At 44.2% G+C, this 15128-nt stretch overlaps 2 protein-coding genes and 1 long non-coding RNA gene across 4 annotated transcripts in view; 1 reads left to right on the top strand and 2 right to left on the bottom strand.

Moving 5' to 3' along the window:
• AQP11 (aquaporin 11) overlaps positions 1-15128 on the bottom strand; it is a 91627-nt gene that overhangs the window by 24530 nt on the left and 51969 nt on the right. The gene's annotated exons all lie outside the window — the stretch shown is intronic.
• RSF1 (remodeling and spacing factor 1) overlaps positions 1-15128 on the top strand; it is a 52532-nt gene that overhangs the window by 18135 nt on the left and 19269 nt on the right. For both annotated transcript variants that reach the window (XM_083736056.1, XM_083736057.1), the window contains exons 4-11: positions 2334-2539; positions 4176-4327; positions 5019-6715; positions 9256-9453; positions 10816-10920; positions 12405-12484; positions 12864-12918; positions 13600-13709. In XM_083736056.1, coding sequence (XP_083592182.1) covers positions 2334-2539; positions 4176-4327; positions 5019-6715; positions 9256-9453; positions 10816-10920; positions 12405-12484; positions 12864-12918; positions 13600-13709 — 2603 coding nt within the window. The remainder of the gene's footprint in view (positions 1-2333; positions 2540-4175; positions 4328-5018; positions 6716-9255; positions 9454-10815; positions 10921-12404; positions 12485-12863; positions 12919-13599; positions 13710-15128) is intronic.
• LOC310844005 lies at positions 9026-13218 on the bottom strand. The gene is made up of 2 exons (XR_014563873.1): positions 11436-13218; positions 9026-11310 (listed from the first exon to the last, which is right to left on the bottom strand). It is a non-coding gene; the product is annotated as an uncharacterized lncRNA (long non-coding RNA).

Here is a 15128-nt window from a genome sequence, read left to right on the forward strand (position 1 = left end):
AATTGAGTGCAGATTCTCAGTAGATTTTATTTTTGTGGACTGTTGGGTGTTCCAGCTCTCCTATACTTCGCATTTAATTAAAAGAAACAACTACAAGGAAAGATTATATATATATATTTATTGTTTACTGGTATATTGAAAAGCTAGTGGATCATTTAATGTATGCAGTGCTTGAGAGTAGAGTGCTTCATAAACATAATCTCAATAATCCTTACACAACAACCCTGTGAGTTAGAACCTTGGTTTAGTGAATTCAATTTAATGTATTTAAAATGTTTTAAGGCTGCCTTTAAGGGCAAAAGCCCTCTCGAGGCAGCTTTCAAGATGAAAATGTACAACGAAACACAATAAATACAGCCACAATAAATAAACAAAAGAACAACAAAAACATTAAATGGAACCAAAACTGATAGTAGCTCAATAAGAACAGCTCAGAGGAGAACATATATGCCTTCCAAAAGACATAAACCAACAGCACCTGCCAGACTCCAGACTTTTTCAGCAAGGAGCCGGTCTACTGTCCCTCAGACCTTGTGGAGGGCTGGACTATATGGGGGGGGGGGATGAATGAATTCCTATGTCCCACAAATAACCCAGAGATGCATTTTAAATAAAAGCACATATTCTACTCATGTAAAAACACCAGGCATGCCCCACAAATAACCCAGAGATGCATTTTAAATGAAAGCACACATTCTTTTTTTTACCTGTTAAGAGATAATACATAATGTTTGTATAGATATGCAGATCTTTTAATCAATAAAGAATTGATAGTTCAAGGGAAAAGAAAAGAAGGCACACATTCTACTCATGTAAAAACACCAGGCAGGCCCCACAAATAACCCAGAGATGCATTTCGAATAAAAGGACACATTCTACTCATGTAAAAACACGCAGATTCCCAGACGGTCCACAAGTCGGATTTAGAAGGTGATTGGGCCGGATCTGGCCCCCGGGCCTTAGTTTGCCTACCCATGCCCCAGATGATAAAGCATCCCAGCAATGTGGGACGCAGCAATTAAAGGCCTCATTGGTTTCCACCAGTCTTAACTGCAGGCACTTGAGAATGACCTTCATTGTTTATGTTAAAGTATAAGGAGGTCTGGTATGGTTGTAGGTAGAATGCTGTGGGACTTGGCAGTGGCGTAGCGTGGGGGGTGCAGGGGGGGCCGGCCGCACCAGGGGCAACATCTGGGGGGGGCACGCTCGCACTCGCAGCTCTCTGCCCCTACCTGGCTCTCTCACTCACTCACTCACTCACTCTCACTTCTGTGCTGGCTGTGCGAATCCGATCCGAGCCGCCAGGTCGCCGCCCACTGTGGAGGGGGGGGGGTGCCAGGCGTGTGGGTTAGGGGGAGCAAATTACTTGCCTTGCCCCGGGTGCTAACCCACGTTACGCCACTGGGACGCTACGCCACTGGGACTTGGTCCCCAACCATTTTGGGCTTGAAAATGCCCTGGTGACCCCTGTGAGAGAGGGCTGTCACAATAACGGGTTGTCTTTCTCCCACCACTGCACAGGTGGCTACATGGTGGGTGGGTATCATTCATTTTAAAAGCTACCTTTATACGCTACTCAAGAACTACAGAAAATGCAGTGGTGGATTCAAAATGTCCCTTTTAAAAAGAGATGGTGAGGCGGAACCATTGAAGACTGCTTGCTTTGGTAAAGGTAAAGGTACCCCTGCCCGTACGGGCCAGTCTTGACAGACTCTAGGGTTGTGTGCTCATCTCACTCTAGAGGCCGGGAGCCAGTGCTGTCCGCAGACACTTCCGGGTCACGTGGCCAGCGTGACAAGCTGCATCTGGTTAGCCAGCCCAGCACACGGAACGCCGTTTACCTTCCCGCTATAAAGCGGTACCTATTTATCTACTTGCGCTTTAAGGGTGCTTTCGAACTGCTAGGTGGGCAGGAGCTGGGACCGAACGACGGGAGCTCACCCCGCCGCGGGGATTCGAACTGCCAGCCATGCGATCGGCAAGTCCTAGGCGCTGAGGTTTTACCCACAGCGCCACCCGCGTCCCGCTTGCTTTGGTACCTACTTATAATTACCTCTGCTTCGTATCAGCTCTCCAAAGTCTCAAGCACAAGCCTTTCTCAGCCCTCTCTCATTTATAGCAATGCTAGAGATTAAATCTGAGTCCTTCTTAATACAGAGCAAGGGCCCTGCCATTTGAGCTGTGGCCCCTCCCCAACAATTTCTTAAATCAAGCCCTTCAATTACTGTTTTTGCAAATTAGTCTCTTGCTGGTGCATCAGCAGAGAGTGTTCCTTTGGTGTTTCCAACATTAGTTTGATGTGCTCTTTCTCTCCCCCCTTCCCTTTTCTTTAGTACCTTTGTGAGTGCCAGTTTGATGACAATCTGAAATTTAAGAATATCATTAATGAGGAAGATGCAGATGCTATGCGCCTTCAGCCGATTGGCAGAGACAAAGATGGGCTGACCTACTGGTACCAGCTGGATCAAGACCATAATGTTAGGGTGTATGTTGAAGAGCAAGATGATCAAGATGGGTCTTCATGGAAGTGCATTGTCAGGTATTGTTCTTTTTACCCAGACACAACACCGTTACGTTGACTTTAGAAGAAACGCCTCTCTCAGGTTCATTTATTAGATAGGATATTTTAAATGTTCTCTCTGACGCACTGTGCATAAGGAAATATTTACAGCTACACGTACATCTTTGCGATGGTTTAGTGCTGCACCTGAAACAAAGCCAAACGCTTACAAAGTGGTGGTTCAGAAAAGGGCCGCCAAAATGATCCAAGAGATTGGAACAATTTCCCTATGAAGAAAAGTTGCAGTACTTGGGACTTTTAGTTTAGAGAAAAAGCTGGAGCTTATTATGATCATATTATAATATTTTGGCAGTGGACAGAGTTGTATGACTTTTTTAATATTCTGTTTGAAATATATTGCTATGACTTGTTTTAATTAATAAAAAGGGGGGAGAAGAGGCGAGTAAGATGTAATATTATAAAGGTAAAGAGGCCCCTGACCATTAGGTCCAGTTGTGGCCGACTCTGGGGTTGCGGCGCTCATCTTGCTTTATTGGCCGAGGGAGCCAGCATACAGCTTCCGGGTCATGTGGCCAGCATGACTAAGCCGCTTCTGGCGAACCAGAGCAGCGCACGGAAACGCCATTTACCTTCCCACTGGAGCGGTACCTATTTATCTACTTGCACTTTGATGTGCTTTTGAACTGCTAGGTTGGCAGGAGCAGGGACCGAGCAACGGGAGCTCACCCCGTTGCGGGGATTCGAAGTGCCAACCTTCTGATCGGCAAGCCTTAGGCTCTGTGGTTTAACCCACAGCGCCACCTGCGTCCCTTATGTAACATTATAAAAGTTTATAAAATTATGTATGGCATAACATAACAGTAGAGCTCTCTCATAACATTGGGACTCATGGGCACCCAGTGAAGATGAATGTTAGGACAGATAAAATACTTATTCACGCAGCACGATGTCAAACCATAAAACTGCTCCCCCAGGAGGCAGCGATGGCCATCAACTTGGGAGACTTTAAAAAAAGGATTAGGAAATTGACGGCTGCCAGCCAAGATGGCTATGCTCTACTTCCACAGGCAGTAATGCTAATACAAGTTGCTGGAAACTACTAGAGCGGCGAGGGCTCTTGTGTTCGTGTTTTTGTTCCCTGGTTTCCCGCAGGCATCTGGTTAGCCACTGTGAGAACAGGATGCTGGACTCAGTGGCCTGATCTAGCAGACTATTCTTAGGTCTGGAGATCTGGCCCTGAATATGGGCTGTGGTGAATATGTGCTGCAGTGCTGGCCATTGCCCCTTTTTGTATGCCTATGTTCCTTTTGTTCCAGGCTTGCTATGTGTGGCTATTCCTTGGTTCTGCTATGCTTGCAGGTAGGTGTGAGAGGAGGGTGGGAACTGGTGTACTGACTGCTGAGAGTACAAAAGTGCAAGTGGTTCCCTATAGCAGTGATAGGTGTCTGTGAAATTCCTTAGGGGGAAGGGGCAGTTGCGGGGGCTGCACCCATGGTTTTCCAGACATGGTCCTGTACCGTTTACTTACTCTTCATTTTCCTGCTGATGCTGGCAAAGCAGAATGTTTGCAGTCTGGTTTGCACAAGTGTGGGATATTACACAAGGTTGGCAAGGTTATGGAGCTTGATGCATTTTTTGTTTTTTGTTTATCCAGAAGCCGAAATGAGCTGGCTGAAACTCTGGAACTCCTCAAAGCACAAATTGATCCCGAACTATTAAAAAAACAGCAGCAGGATAATTCGTCACGGGAGAGCCCTAGTATTGAAGGTGAAGAGGCCAAAAAGGGCGAAGAAACGTCAACCCAAGGTTTTGCTGCTATTCTTACCCTGCATGGAATCTTTTGCATTAATCATGCTCAGTGTTGACTATTTTGAGGGATTTATGTGCTGCAAATGTGGGCGTGATTCAAAATTGGAAGCCATTTAACCTAAAAAAAACTTGAGAAGATTTTTTAAAAAGTATTGCTGCTATTAAAGTGACATTAGGATGGGTACCAGGCAAGCCTCTCTGGGGAAAGCATTCTTCTAAGGAGGTGCCACCATTGGACTTGCAAGCCTTTTGGCCCTTCCTAGCTCTCTTCTGCAGACTTCAAAGAGTAAAGCAATCATTCACTCTTCCTGGAGGGCCTTGAGAATTGTAATTCCATACAGGGGATGTGAGCTAGTAATGGAGATTTCTCAGAATAGCACAAAACTATAGTTTTCAGGGTTTTCTTGAGGGGATAGCCAGGACAGTTAAATTGGAATGAAACCAGGTTATATTTGTTACATAGATTTGCCCAGTTATTTTTTGCTGTACCGAAACGTTCACTCAGAGTAAAGTACCATTGGAGCCATTTTTGTTTCGACATGAGCTGATATTTAGCATTCATGTGTTCAGTGCCTGGAAAAACTAAATGCTTCAAAAGTTGTGTAGTACTGAGGGTGGGGAGAATCATTTGGCTTACGATGATTGTAACATTGCTTTACTTTGCTCTTTTTTCTTTTAAATGAAACAGAAAGTGACTTGAAGGTCAAAGAAGAAAAAGAAGAGATAAAAGAGGAGCTGCCAAAGCAGTTGGAAAGCCTTCCACCTCCAGCAGTTTCAGAAGAGGAAAACAAGATAAAATTAGAAAAAGTGCAAGAGAGAGAAATCATAAAGCTGCCAGTTATAGTGAAGTTAGACAAACCTTTGGAAAACAATGGGGAAATGCAGATTACCAAAGAAGAAAGGGACTCTTTTAAAGAAAACGTTAAGCCCGTTAAAGTGGAGGTGAAGGAAAATAAGCTAGAGCCAAAAGACTTGAAAGATGTAAATAGCAATGCAGAGGTAACTGTTCACGAGCCCGAGAGGATAGAGTTCTGTGTCAATGTCAAAGCTCCCCAGGAAGTGGTGGAGCGAAGTGTGGAAGAAAGCGAGAAACTAAAAAACGACCAGCAGGCAAAGATTCCACTGAAAAAGCGAGAGATTAAGCTGACTGATGATTACGACAGCCCATTAAAAGGGTCCTTGCGAAAATGTATTACCCCAACGAAGGATGTCTTGAAGGAGGAAGGGAAACAAGAGGAAGAGACGTTTAAGAGAGTCCCTACAATTACCGATGGGAAATGTCTGGTTAATGGGGAGGTTAGTAGCGAGAAAATCATGCCAAATAACAAGTTGGAACGTTCCCCAGGCACAAAGGAAGACTCCTCCAGCCTGCCTAAGGAGGAAAATGGTGTAAGCAGCGAGAAAATACTGGAGACCGTTAGCACGATAGTAAGAACAGCTGATGTCGAAAGAAATATTTTGCATACAGGGAAGGAGGTAGCTAGTGTGGTAGCTGAGGTTTCCTATCAGAAAGTGCCTTTAAAGGAGGAGACCAGCCCGAAAGGAAAAGAAAGCTTGCTTGACAGTAAGGTTTCAGAGTCTGTCGTAGAAGCACCTTCAAAAACGGATGATTGTCTCAAGAAGTCAGTGGAACCTGTGAAAGCAAAAGATGGCCTGGCACCTCCCAAGGAAGGTCCAGATAAATCTTTAACTGCATCTTCCCCAAAGGAGCAGGCAACTCCAGCAGTTGATGAGGATCTGAAAAATAAAGGTCAACCCGGGGAGAAGGCAGAGTCGCTAAGAGCGGCTGTGACTCCACCGCCTGCTCCAGCCCTTCCCTCGGAGAAATCGGTTGCTGAGAAGGAGGAATCTGTCTCTAAAAGCACACTTCCTGATAAATGCAAAGTACAGGCAGGGCAGGATTCTAAGCTGCAGAAGGACACTGAAGTTGAAGGGAAAGAAACGCCCAAATTAGGCAATGCCCAAAGTTCTGCCGAGGAACCTCCTGAGGCTAAAAAAGAGCCTGTGAAAAGCAAGTGTAAATACAAGCGGATTTCTGAAGACGAAAGTTCGCTAACGGAGAATAGGGAAATCACCTCCGAGAGGCAGAAAGATGGCATCAAGCTCACAATCAGGATCTCGAGTAGAAAGAAAACCGACCCTCCTCCCAAGACTCAGAATGCAGGCTCTGAAAAGGAGGAGGAGGCGGCTGTTGGTGTCGGTCGCATTTTAAGGAGGTCTCCCCGGATATCTAAGCCCACTCCCAAAATAGCGGAGACCCGAGATCAGAAGCCCGAGAAAAAACGGAGTGAGGAGGAGGAAGAAAAACCAGCTGCGGTGCAAAAGCCGGAGAAGAAAGAGGACTCAAAAAAGCAAGAGAAGGAAATAAATTCTAAGGCTAGCAAGGTAAAATAGTCACATGAGAGCTGTGCGCCTTGAGTCTTTTGAGTTTCGCTGGCCACTAATGTTGTTTAGAAACCCAAATCTATGCTAAGACATTTTGGTTTCTGCCCATCCACCCCCACCCCACCCCCATTATACTAATCTGTACAGTTTGGAAGAGTTTTGCTCAATTGGCAGGCCTTGCTCTGTACCCAGTATTCTAATTTTTACTCTATTTTGACATTTTTAGCACAAGGCATTATGCCTGGAAGCAGGAGTGATAGAACACAGTATAGAGAGCTTCTGCTTGCCTGTCAGGGTCCCACTAAAGCAGTGGAACTGTTCCCTTTTCCCTTCTCCCCTGTGCACCCTCAAAATCTGCACCAGAGACTTGAGGGATTCTCTGGAGTAGATTTTTGGGGGCACACAAGAGGAGAGGAAGCAGGAGTCCCAATTGTGTGAGCATTGGATAGAGCTCCCTGTCTCCTGAAAAATGATGGCTGCAGAGAAGGTGTGATCATGTGATCCCCACAGTTACTAGCTGGCTCAGAAGTTGGGTGTAGATAGTTCAATAGCTTTGCAAAAAATAAAATGATGCAGGAAACTGTTTATGTTATGTTACACTGATGTAGCAGAAGCTATTGGTGAATGGAAGAAAGCTTGATGTAAGGCTTCAGCATTTAGATGTTTAATTGATTCAGTGAATCAGTTGAAAAGTTTTTGGTAGGCTAAAACGATATCTCGTGCCATAGCAGTTATTACTAGCTAGTGTTTTCTACACTGGCTATACAGTTTGCATTTAGTTGCAGTGATTATTGCATGGGAAACGTTTGCCCTTCTGCAAAGTTGGAGTAGTTGAGGGTCACGTGTTTGATGATACCTGGAAACGGTACAGAAAATGAGTCTAGAATATATTTTTGCGTGTGAAAGAAATGGAATAGGAAGTTGCAGAGTTAATACAAGAGTCATTAGGGATGCCAGTAAGACAACTGGAAGGAGCACTTGAGTTTGAGAATGGCAAGAATAATGTTCTGGCTGCTACGTCATCACAAGGTCAAAATCTATGGTTTACTGTGAGTGGGGAACACCTGGTGAGGGCTGGAAGCTTCAGGAAAAGAGGAAGATTTTGAGACAGGCAGTGTCTTTGTCCTCCTTCAGCTAAGACTTGGTTGGGTTACATGTCCTCTGGCTGGGAATTCTCAGTGGATTCCTGGTGGTGGTGCCCTCATTTGCCTCATTATCCCCATTTGATTTGAAAGCAGAGAGTCATACAGAGGTACTGCTTTCTACTTTGATGTTTCCCTATGTGTGGTTTTAGGATTGTGCCAGAGAGATACTGTCCTTGCTCTGCACAATTTAGTGGTCCAGTCCTGTGTGAGCAATCTGTCCACAAGGTGCAAAATTGTTTTCAGAAGAGAGCCCAGCCTCCAGCTAAATCTGAGGTATCTCACTGTGAAAACCAAGTCTTTCTCCTGTCTCCATGAGAATTCCCACTTTGGTCTCATCAGCTGCGTCAATCCGGCTGAGGGAAGGTTTTCCCTTGTTTGAAGGCCAGACTGAAAAAGAAAGATTTCATATGCAAGGACAGAACTTGTTCTCTTTCTCTTCAAATGCAGTGTTTATATCATTAGATCCTAATTTGCAGCAGCAGGCCATATGATCAGATTTCAGCTCATTTGTGTGTGGAACAGATGATGGGTGCTGGTATAAAGTAGTGTAACTTCAGAAGGGAAGGGAATAAATGAGTTGGGGTTTTTGTTTTTTTTAAAGAGTGATATTGGCCTTGTTCAGAAATAACACTAAATCATTGGTTGACATTATGACAACAAGCATTGGTGACCCTTGGACTCATGTGCTCCTCTTTGTCCTCCGGTATAGGCTTAAGGAGAAGTTTGGAAGCTTTCCCTACAATTTTGGATTATGGAACTTGTTGTGACATCTAAATCTAGACAAATTGGATAATCTTAACCAGGGGTCAGCAAGGTTTATCTAGCCTGGGCCAGATCGGTCCTACAGAGATCCCTCCGTGGGCCCAATCACGCACATGATTTTCGGTGTCTGCATCTGCGCATATGTGCCGGTTTAGCACAGCGCGAGAGCGGATATCTCGGTTCGCAGGTGGCTCATGGCCCGGTCAAGCAACCTCCGCAGGCCGCTTTTGGCTCATGGGCCTTAGGTTGCTGACCCCTGATCTTAACTATGGTTAATCTTAACAATGGTTTGTTTCTTTAAAAAAAGAACATAGTCAAGATCAAGCACTGTTCAGGGTTATGGGGGCATGGTAAACAGTGACTAATCTAAAATAGAAGCAACAGTTTCCTTGCAGCTGCACTGGAGGAGAGGGGGGAGTTTGAACCTGAGGCTCCCTGCAGCTTGTTCTTATACTGCTAAACCATTTAGCATTGAATCCCAGTACAACTGTTGTCATGTCCAGAAGGCATTGTATAATCTGCGCATGGCTGTTTTTTATTTGATGCAATGTAAACTGGGGGAATGTATGATTCAGCATGGAACTGTAACAAGGTGCCGAGACAATGAGGTTTCCCTTGTCACTGGGTTTCTAGGCGTCACAGCGAAGCAAAGTTCGGTGGGCTGGTACTCGAACTCGTGGTAGGTGGAGATATTCAAGCAATGATGAGAGCGATGATTCAGAGAGTGAAGAAGACTCTGAGGATCAAGAGGAAGAGGAAGAGGAAGAACCTGCGCCTGCTGATGACGACGAGCCGTGCAAGAAATGCGGCCTCCCCAATCACCCAGAGCTAGTAGGTTCTTGTCTTCAAGAGCAGTGAAACTTAGAAAAGCCATTCTTAAGCATTCTACAGATATACTGGCTCAATTCAGACATCATACCAAACCTATGGTTAAAGGAAGTTTAGGTATGACTTGGCATGTTGTCTGAATTGGCAATGCATGGTTCGTGTTTCACCAGTAAAACAGGTTTGGGTGTGCAAATCATGTTTTGGTGTGATGTCTGAATTGACCAGCCACTTCTGCAGGCTGTTGCACCTTGAAGGCAGAATGAATTTAAGGGGGGGGGTGTGCTTCGAAGATGGGAAATGAAAGCAGACAAGCAATTCTAAGTCATGTTGTGCATTTGGAAGTTCAGACCTGGGAGCGGATTCCAAACTATTATGTGTTACATAAATATGGGGCAATAACACTGACAAAAAATAGGTACCTTAAATTATTCTTGTGCATGTATGTGTGTTCTTTTAAAAAGAATCACTCTGCTTGCATTGTCCCTTTTCTGTGGACACAGCTTTGCCGCAAAATTCAGTTGGTTTAATTGCAGTGGCTTTTGTCCCAGGAACACTTGCAATCTGTAGTTTGGCGGGAAGGCTGGGTACTCAACAGAAACCTTGGAGTCCTTTCAAAACCACAGGGCTGTTTGGAGAAGCAGTGACAACCAAAGGCCCATTTGGTCTTTTCTATCTTCTCTCCCTAGTAGGATTTAACAGAAAAATTCTCCTCTCTGAGGATCATATACATTTATGAACTGGAATGTTTTCATGTCAAAATAGGCTGTGTTGCAGTGTAGTCTTAACATAGCCAGTTCCCTTAAGAATTGCCCATATTGTGTTTAAAGAGAATAAGAACTTCCCATTTCAGTCTACAACTGCATGAGGAAAGAAGAGACGGAACATGTTTTTGCCTCTACTTTATGACAACAGCGAATTCAGGTTTAATCTAGGAATGTTAGTATACCTGGAGCCTGATCTGGTTAACCCCTTTAATATCCTATCCATGTCAGTGAGAGAATTAATACCTTCCATTGAAGTCAGTGGGACTTGAAAGAGTTTAACTTTAATGAATATTGCCCCTGGGCTTTCCAGCAAAAGCAACAGTTTATCTGCATATGGATCTATTGGCCACTCCAATTTCAGAATGTTTACGCCAGCCTTCCTCAATCTGGCCCCCCTCCGAATACCGTCGGACAACAGCTCACATCATCCCTGACCATTGGCCATGGTGGCTGGAACCGGTGGGAGTTGTAGTCCACAACGTCTGGAGTTGTACTGGTTGGTGAAGGCTGATTCATGCAAACATAGGAAAGCAAGGTGTGCCTTGATGTGCTTCACAGTGCAAGTGCAAGGTCCGACTGACTCCTTGGTTCATTTCCACAGATTCTCTTGTGCGACTCTTGTGACAGCGGCTACCATACGGCCTGCCTTCGACCCCCGCTGATGATCATTCCTGATGGAGAATGGTTCTGCCCACCTTGCCAACACGTAGGCTTTGTCTTCTTTGCCTTTGTTTTGTTTTGTGCTTCCTCGCATGCAAATCCTGAGTTCCAGTCTGGCTATGGAAAGGAGCCCTTCCATGGTTCCCTCCATTCCTTTTGGGACTGTTCACTTTGCCTTTGGCACCCATTATTGTAACAAGAACTGTAAGGTGTGGTAATAGGTGGGTGTGAATGTGTAACAAGGGTATTACGTAGTCCCATGAGAATAGCATTCAGTGCACTGCAAACAAATTGCACCATAAAGATATTTGTTTGCAGTCACATGTCATTTGCTTTCTGCAACTTGCCGTAAATGAACAAATTAGTTCATAATTGTAAATGAAATGCAAACCACCCATTATTTGTTTCCATCATCTGATAATATACTTGAGGTAATCTGATAATATACTTGTATATTATCTGATAATAATACTTGTAATAATATATTATCTGATAATATATTATATATTATATATATTACATATTATCTGATAATAATACTTGTAATAATATACTTGTAACATCATTCTTATTTTCCACAATTCCTTTTAACGTTTCTATTATGCGCAGCTATATATTCTCCTAGTACTATTTGGGGTTTGGGTATTCTAGCATTTGCACAAAAAACAATGCATGTGCTTCTTCTGTACACACAATTCAACATTTATAAGGGACCTAAAGTTTTCTGTACTATACCTACATTTGTCTCTTTTTGTGTGGCATTTGCCATTTTCACATCAAATAGGCCCTGTGCAGATGTAATATTCTCGATTGCTTACTCGTCTTGAAGCAAATGGGGGAAATTGCTGGCATTTTCTCAGCATCCCTCCATTCTGGAGTTCAAGTTTCTTCCACAGAAGCATTGATCGTTGCTCAAGATATACTTAATTCCCTTCTAAACCAGAGGTCCAGTCTGGTTTAAAGTCTATTGTTGCTGAAAACACGTTATCTTAGTTAAGAGTATGAGGAATTTGCTCTGCTGAAAATGTTTTGGGAGAAGGGGAAGATGAATTAAAGCCTTTATATTGTTAAGCATTAGCAGGCAAGTTCAGGTGGAGCCCTTGATGCAGGCTTCTTCCACCCCTCCCCCAAAAAACCCCAATCCCCCGTGACTTAGTGACATTCTCATCCATGTATTGTGAATTGTTTGGTTCTGCCTGTCTACTTTGCCTTGCCCATGGACTAAGTGGCATTTCTGTGTGCTTCAACTGCAAGAGCAGATTTAGGAATAAATTTGAACTCCATTCAGTGGAAAGATTGAAATGTAGTCTTGAGATTGTCACCCACCGTTTCCAAAGTAATTTGCTTTTCCTTATCTTGTCTGGAAATCCTTCTCTTACCGCCTGATGTTTGGACCACTGTTAGGTACTCGCTGGCGGTGACGGCGTTCACACCGACAAGGAATGCTTGGGAAGGGGCCTGTTAAGAAATTAGCTGCATGGAGATGTTTGTGGAGCAGGGTAACGATTTGTTTTTTGTTTATTCCCATAGAAATTGCTCTGTGAGAAGTTGGAAGAACAACTGCAGGACCTGGATGTTGTCTTGAAAAAGAAAGAGCGTGCAGAACGAAGGTACCGAAACATTGACCAATGGCTTAGCAACCCCTGTAACCCCACATAACAAATCACACACAGCAAGTGAGTCAGTACTTTACTCTAGCCTTCCCCAGCCTCCTACCCTCTAGCTTGACTACAGTGCCCCCATCGGCCTCAGCCAGTACAATCCCCAGTAGCCACCACTTGTTCTGGTGTTTTTATTAACCAGGTTTAGTACCACGCCAGCATGCAAAACCGCTTATGACTGTGACTGCAAATTGAAGTTTGGAGCTGGCTGTGGTTGAGCTAGGTAAAGGTCTGGCATTAATGCAAACAGGTGAAATACTGTATAGGACAAATTTAAGCAGTTGCTGTGAAGAAATGTCAGCTTTTTGTTTTGTTTTTTCTCCCTAAGGAAAGAGCGCCTTGTGTATGTGGGCATTAGTATTGAGAATATCATTCCTCCACGAGTAAGTGAAATGAACCCCTTGATATCTCCTTTTCTTTCTTTTGGCATAGAGTCAGACCTGTGTGTTCTTTGCGCTGTAAACACTAAAAATTCTGCCTTAAGAAAAGCTGAGTCGGCAATAACCACAGATTGCCTTAATCAGGCAAATTTGCATGCATCTCCTCATTTTGCCTGATAAATTCTGCTCCTGCTGCTGATGGAGTCAAGGAGCTATGCAGGGCACTAAACATGGATCCTGGACCGCTAGAAACCCAATGCACTCCCTGTGTCTTCTTTCTCTACTGCCTGTGGCACATGCATATTACAGCCATGTGGTCTAGAAACTTGCCATTGTTTGAATCTCCATCTTGGCACGTACTGTTAGATCACTCCCATCCTGTCATTTGAAAACTTAGGAGGTATGCATGGTTTAATAATTGCTACGGGTTGTAGCCAATGCTGGTGTTATTCTGAGTTGACTCATTGAAGTTAATGAACATGGCTGACATGTGTTTATGAATCCTCTCAGAGTAGAACTTAGTTGGAAACAACCCTAGGTACTCTGAACAAGAGGAACTGTGTGGCTGTTTGTGCAGCAGATTGTTTCTCATGGAAAAGGTGACAAATTAAGGTTGAGTTTGTACACCCTCTATGATTGGCTGCAGCTATTTCTGTGCTTAATGATTGTCTGCCTTTAAACCAGGAGCCTGAAATACCTGAAGTTGTCAATGAAAAGAAGAAAGATTCCAAAAAATCAAAGGCGAAGCTGCTTGAAAGGAGGTCGACTAGGCAACGGAAGTGCATCAGCTATAGGCAAGCAACTTCTTTGCTCCTTTTTGAATGGATGTAATAAAAGAAGCTGTGTTTCCAGTTCACAGTGGAAACATGCAAAAAAAATAAAAATGAGAAGGGAGGGCTGTCTGAGCAATGGGGAAAGGGGGTGGTAGAATTGACGGCAACTTACTCTGACTTGTTTGCAAGTCGTTTCGAGGGCAAAATTGCTTGCACCCACTGGGATCTTGACTCTGCTGTTACAGCAGATGACGCTCAAGGGGTGTCTAGAGCACTGTCTTAATCCTGTTGCGTTGGATGAGTTTCAACTAGTAAGGTTTGAGGGTGTAGACAAAGTGCTTGGATCGGTCAGGGCAACCGCCTGGACCCTTTTGGCTGATAAAAACGAGCAGGGAGGGGACAGCTGTCTGGGCCAGGGAGGTGGTCAATGCCTCCTTGTGAGAAGGGTCCATGCCTGCTTGAGGGAAGCAGTGGTAAAACCACTCCTCAAGATTTTGAAAAATCTTAAGTAGCTAACCACCCAGTTGCCAATCTTTCCTTCTTGGGCAGACCAGTTGCAGACCAGATCCTGGTGCTCTAGGAGGAAACTGATTGTGTAGACCCTAAACCGGGTTCAGGCCCAGTTTTGATAGTATACCTTTTATTTTTATTTTATTTCGTTCAATTAAACTGTTCTTTTAAAATAATGATAATGACGTCAACAACAACAGCAACATAGCAAGTGAGCATTTAAATTTCCTCTTACATTGACTGGCTGTGCATTACATGCCAAAACACAGAACAAAGCTTCAGGGTTGTCTCTTCAACAATGGCATAGTTAAACATTCTCTACTACAGGATTGGTGGTAGGCAACCAACTTGGAAGGCTTTAAATGGAGGGTGGACAAAATCATGGAGGGCAAGGCTGTCAGTGGCTACTGGCCATGTTTGCTATGTACTTCTTCTTTGGCGATTACTTCTAGCCGAGTAAGATTGTCTTCCATAAACATAGTTTTAACAGTGAGTCTGTAAGTGACTGTGGAGGCCAATTCTGGATCCACACGTCCTTCCACCGTGGGGACATTGGTTTCCACGGTGATCACGGTGTGGATTTGCCAAGCGTGCCTTCCTCTTAGCACGTTTCTCCCTTTCATTCTGAGTTTGAACTTCTTCATAGCCCGTGACACCTTTGGTAAAGGATGTTCTCCAGCTGGAGCGCTCGCAGACCAGTGTTTCCCAGTTGTCAATGTTTATACTACATTTTTTAAAAATTTGCCTTGAGAGAGTGTTTAAACCTCTTGTGTACTATCTCTATGTTGTAGACAGCATGCTGGGAATCACGAGTGGGGAGAGTGCTTTGGGGCTCATGTCCTCCTTGTTGGCGCTCCATAGGCATCTAGATCCTAGATGAGCTAGATGCCGGACTAGATGAGCCTTTGGTTGCATCCTGAGGGGTCGTCT

This window comes from Podarcis gaigeae, assembly GCF_964106915.1.
Source record: "Podarcis gaigeae genome assembly, chromosome: 4".
NCBI classification, from domain to species: Eukaryota; Metazoa; Chordata; class Lepidosauria; order Squamata; family Lacertidae; genus Podarcis; species Podarcis gaigeae.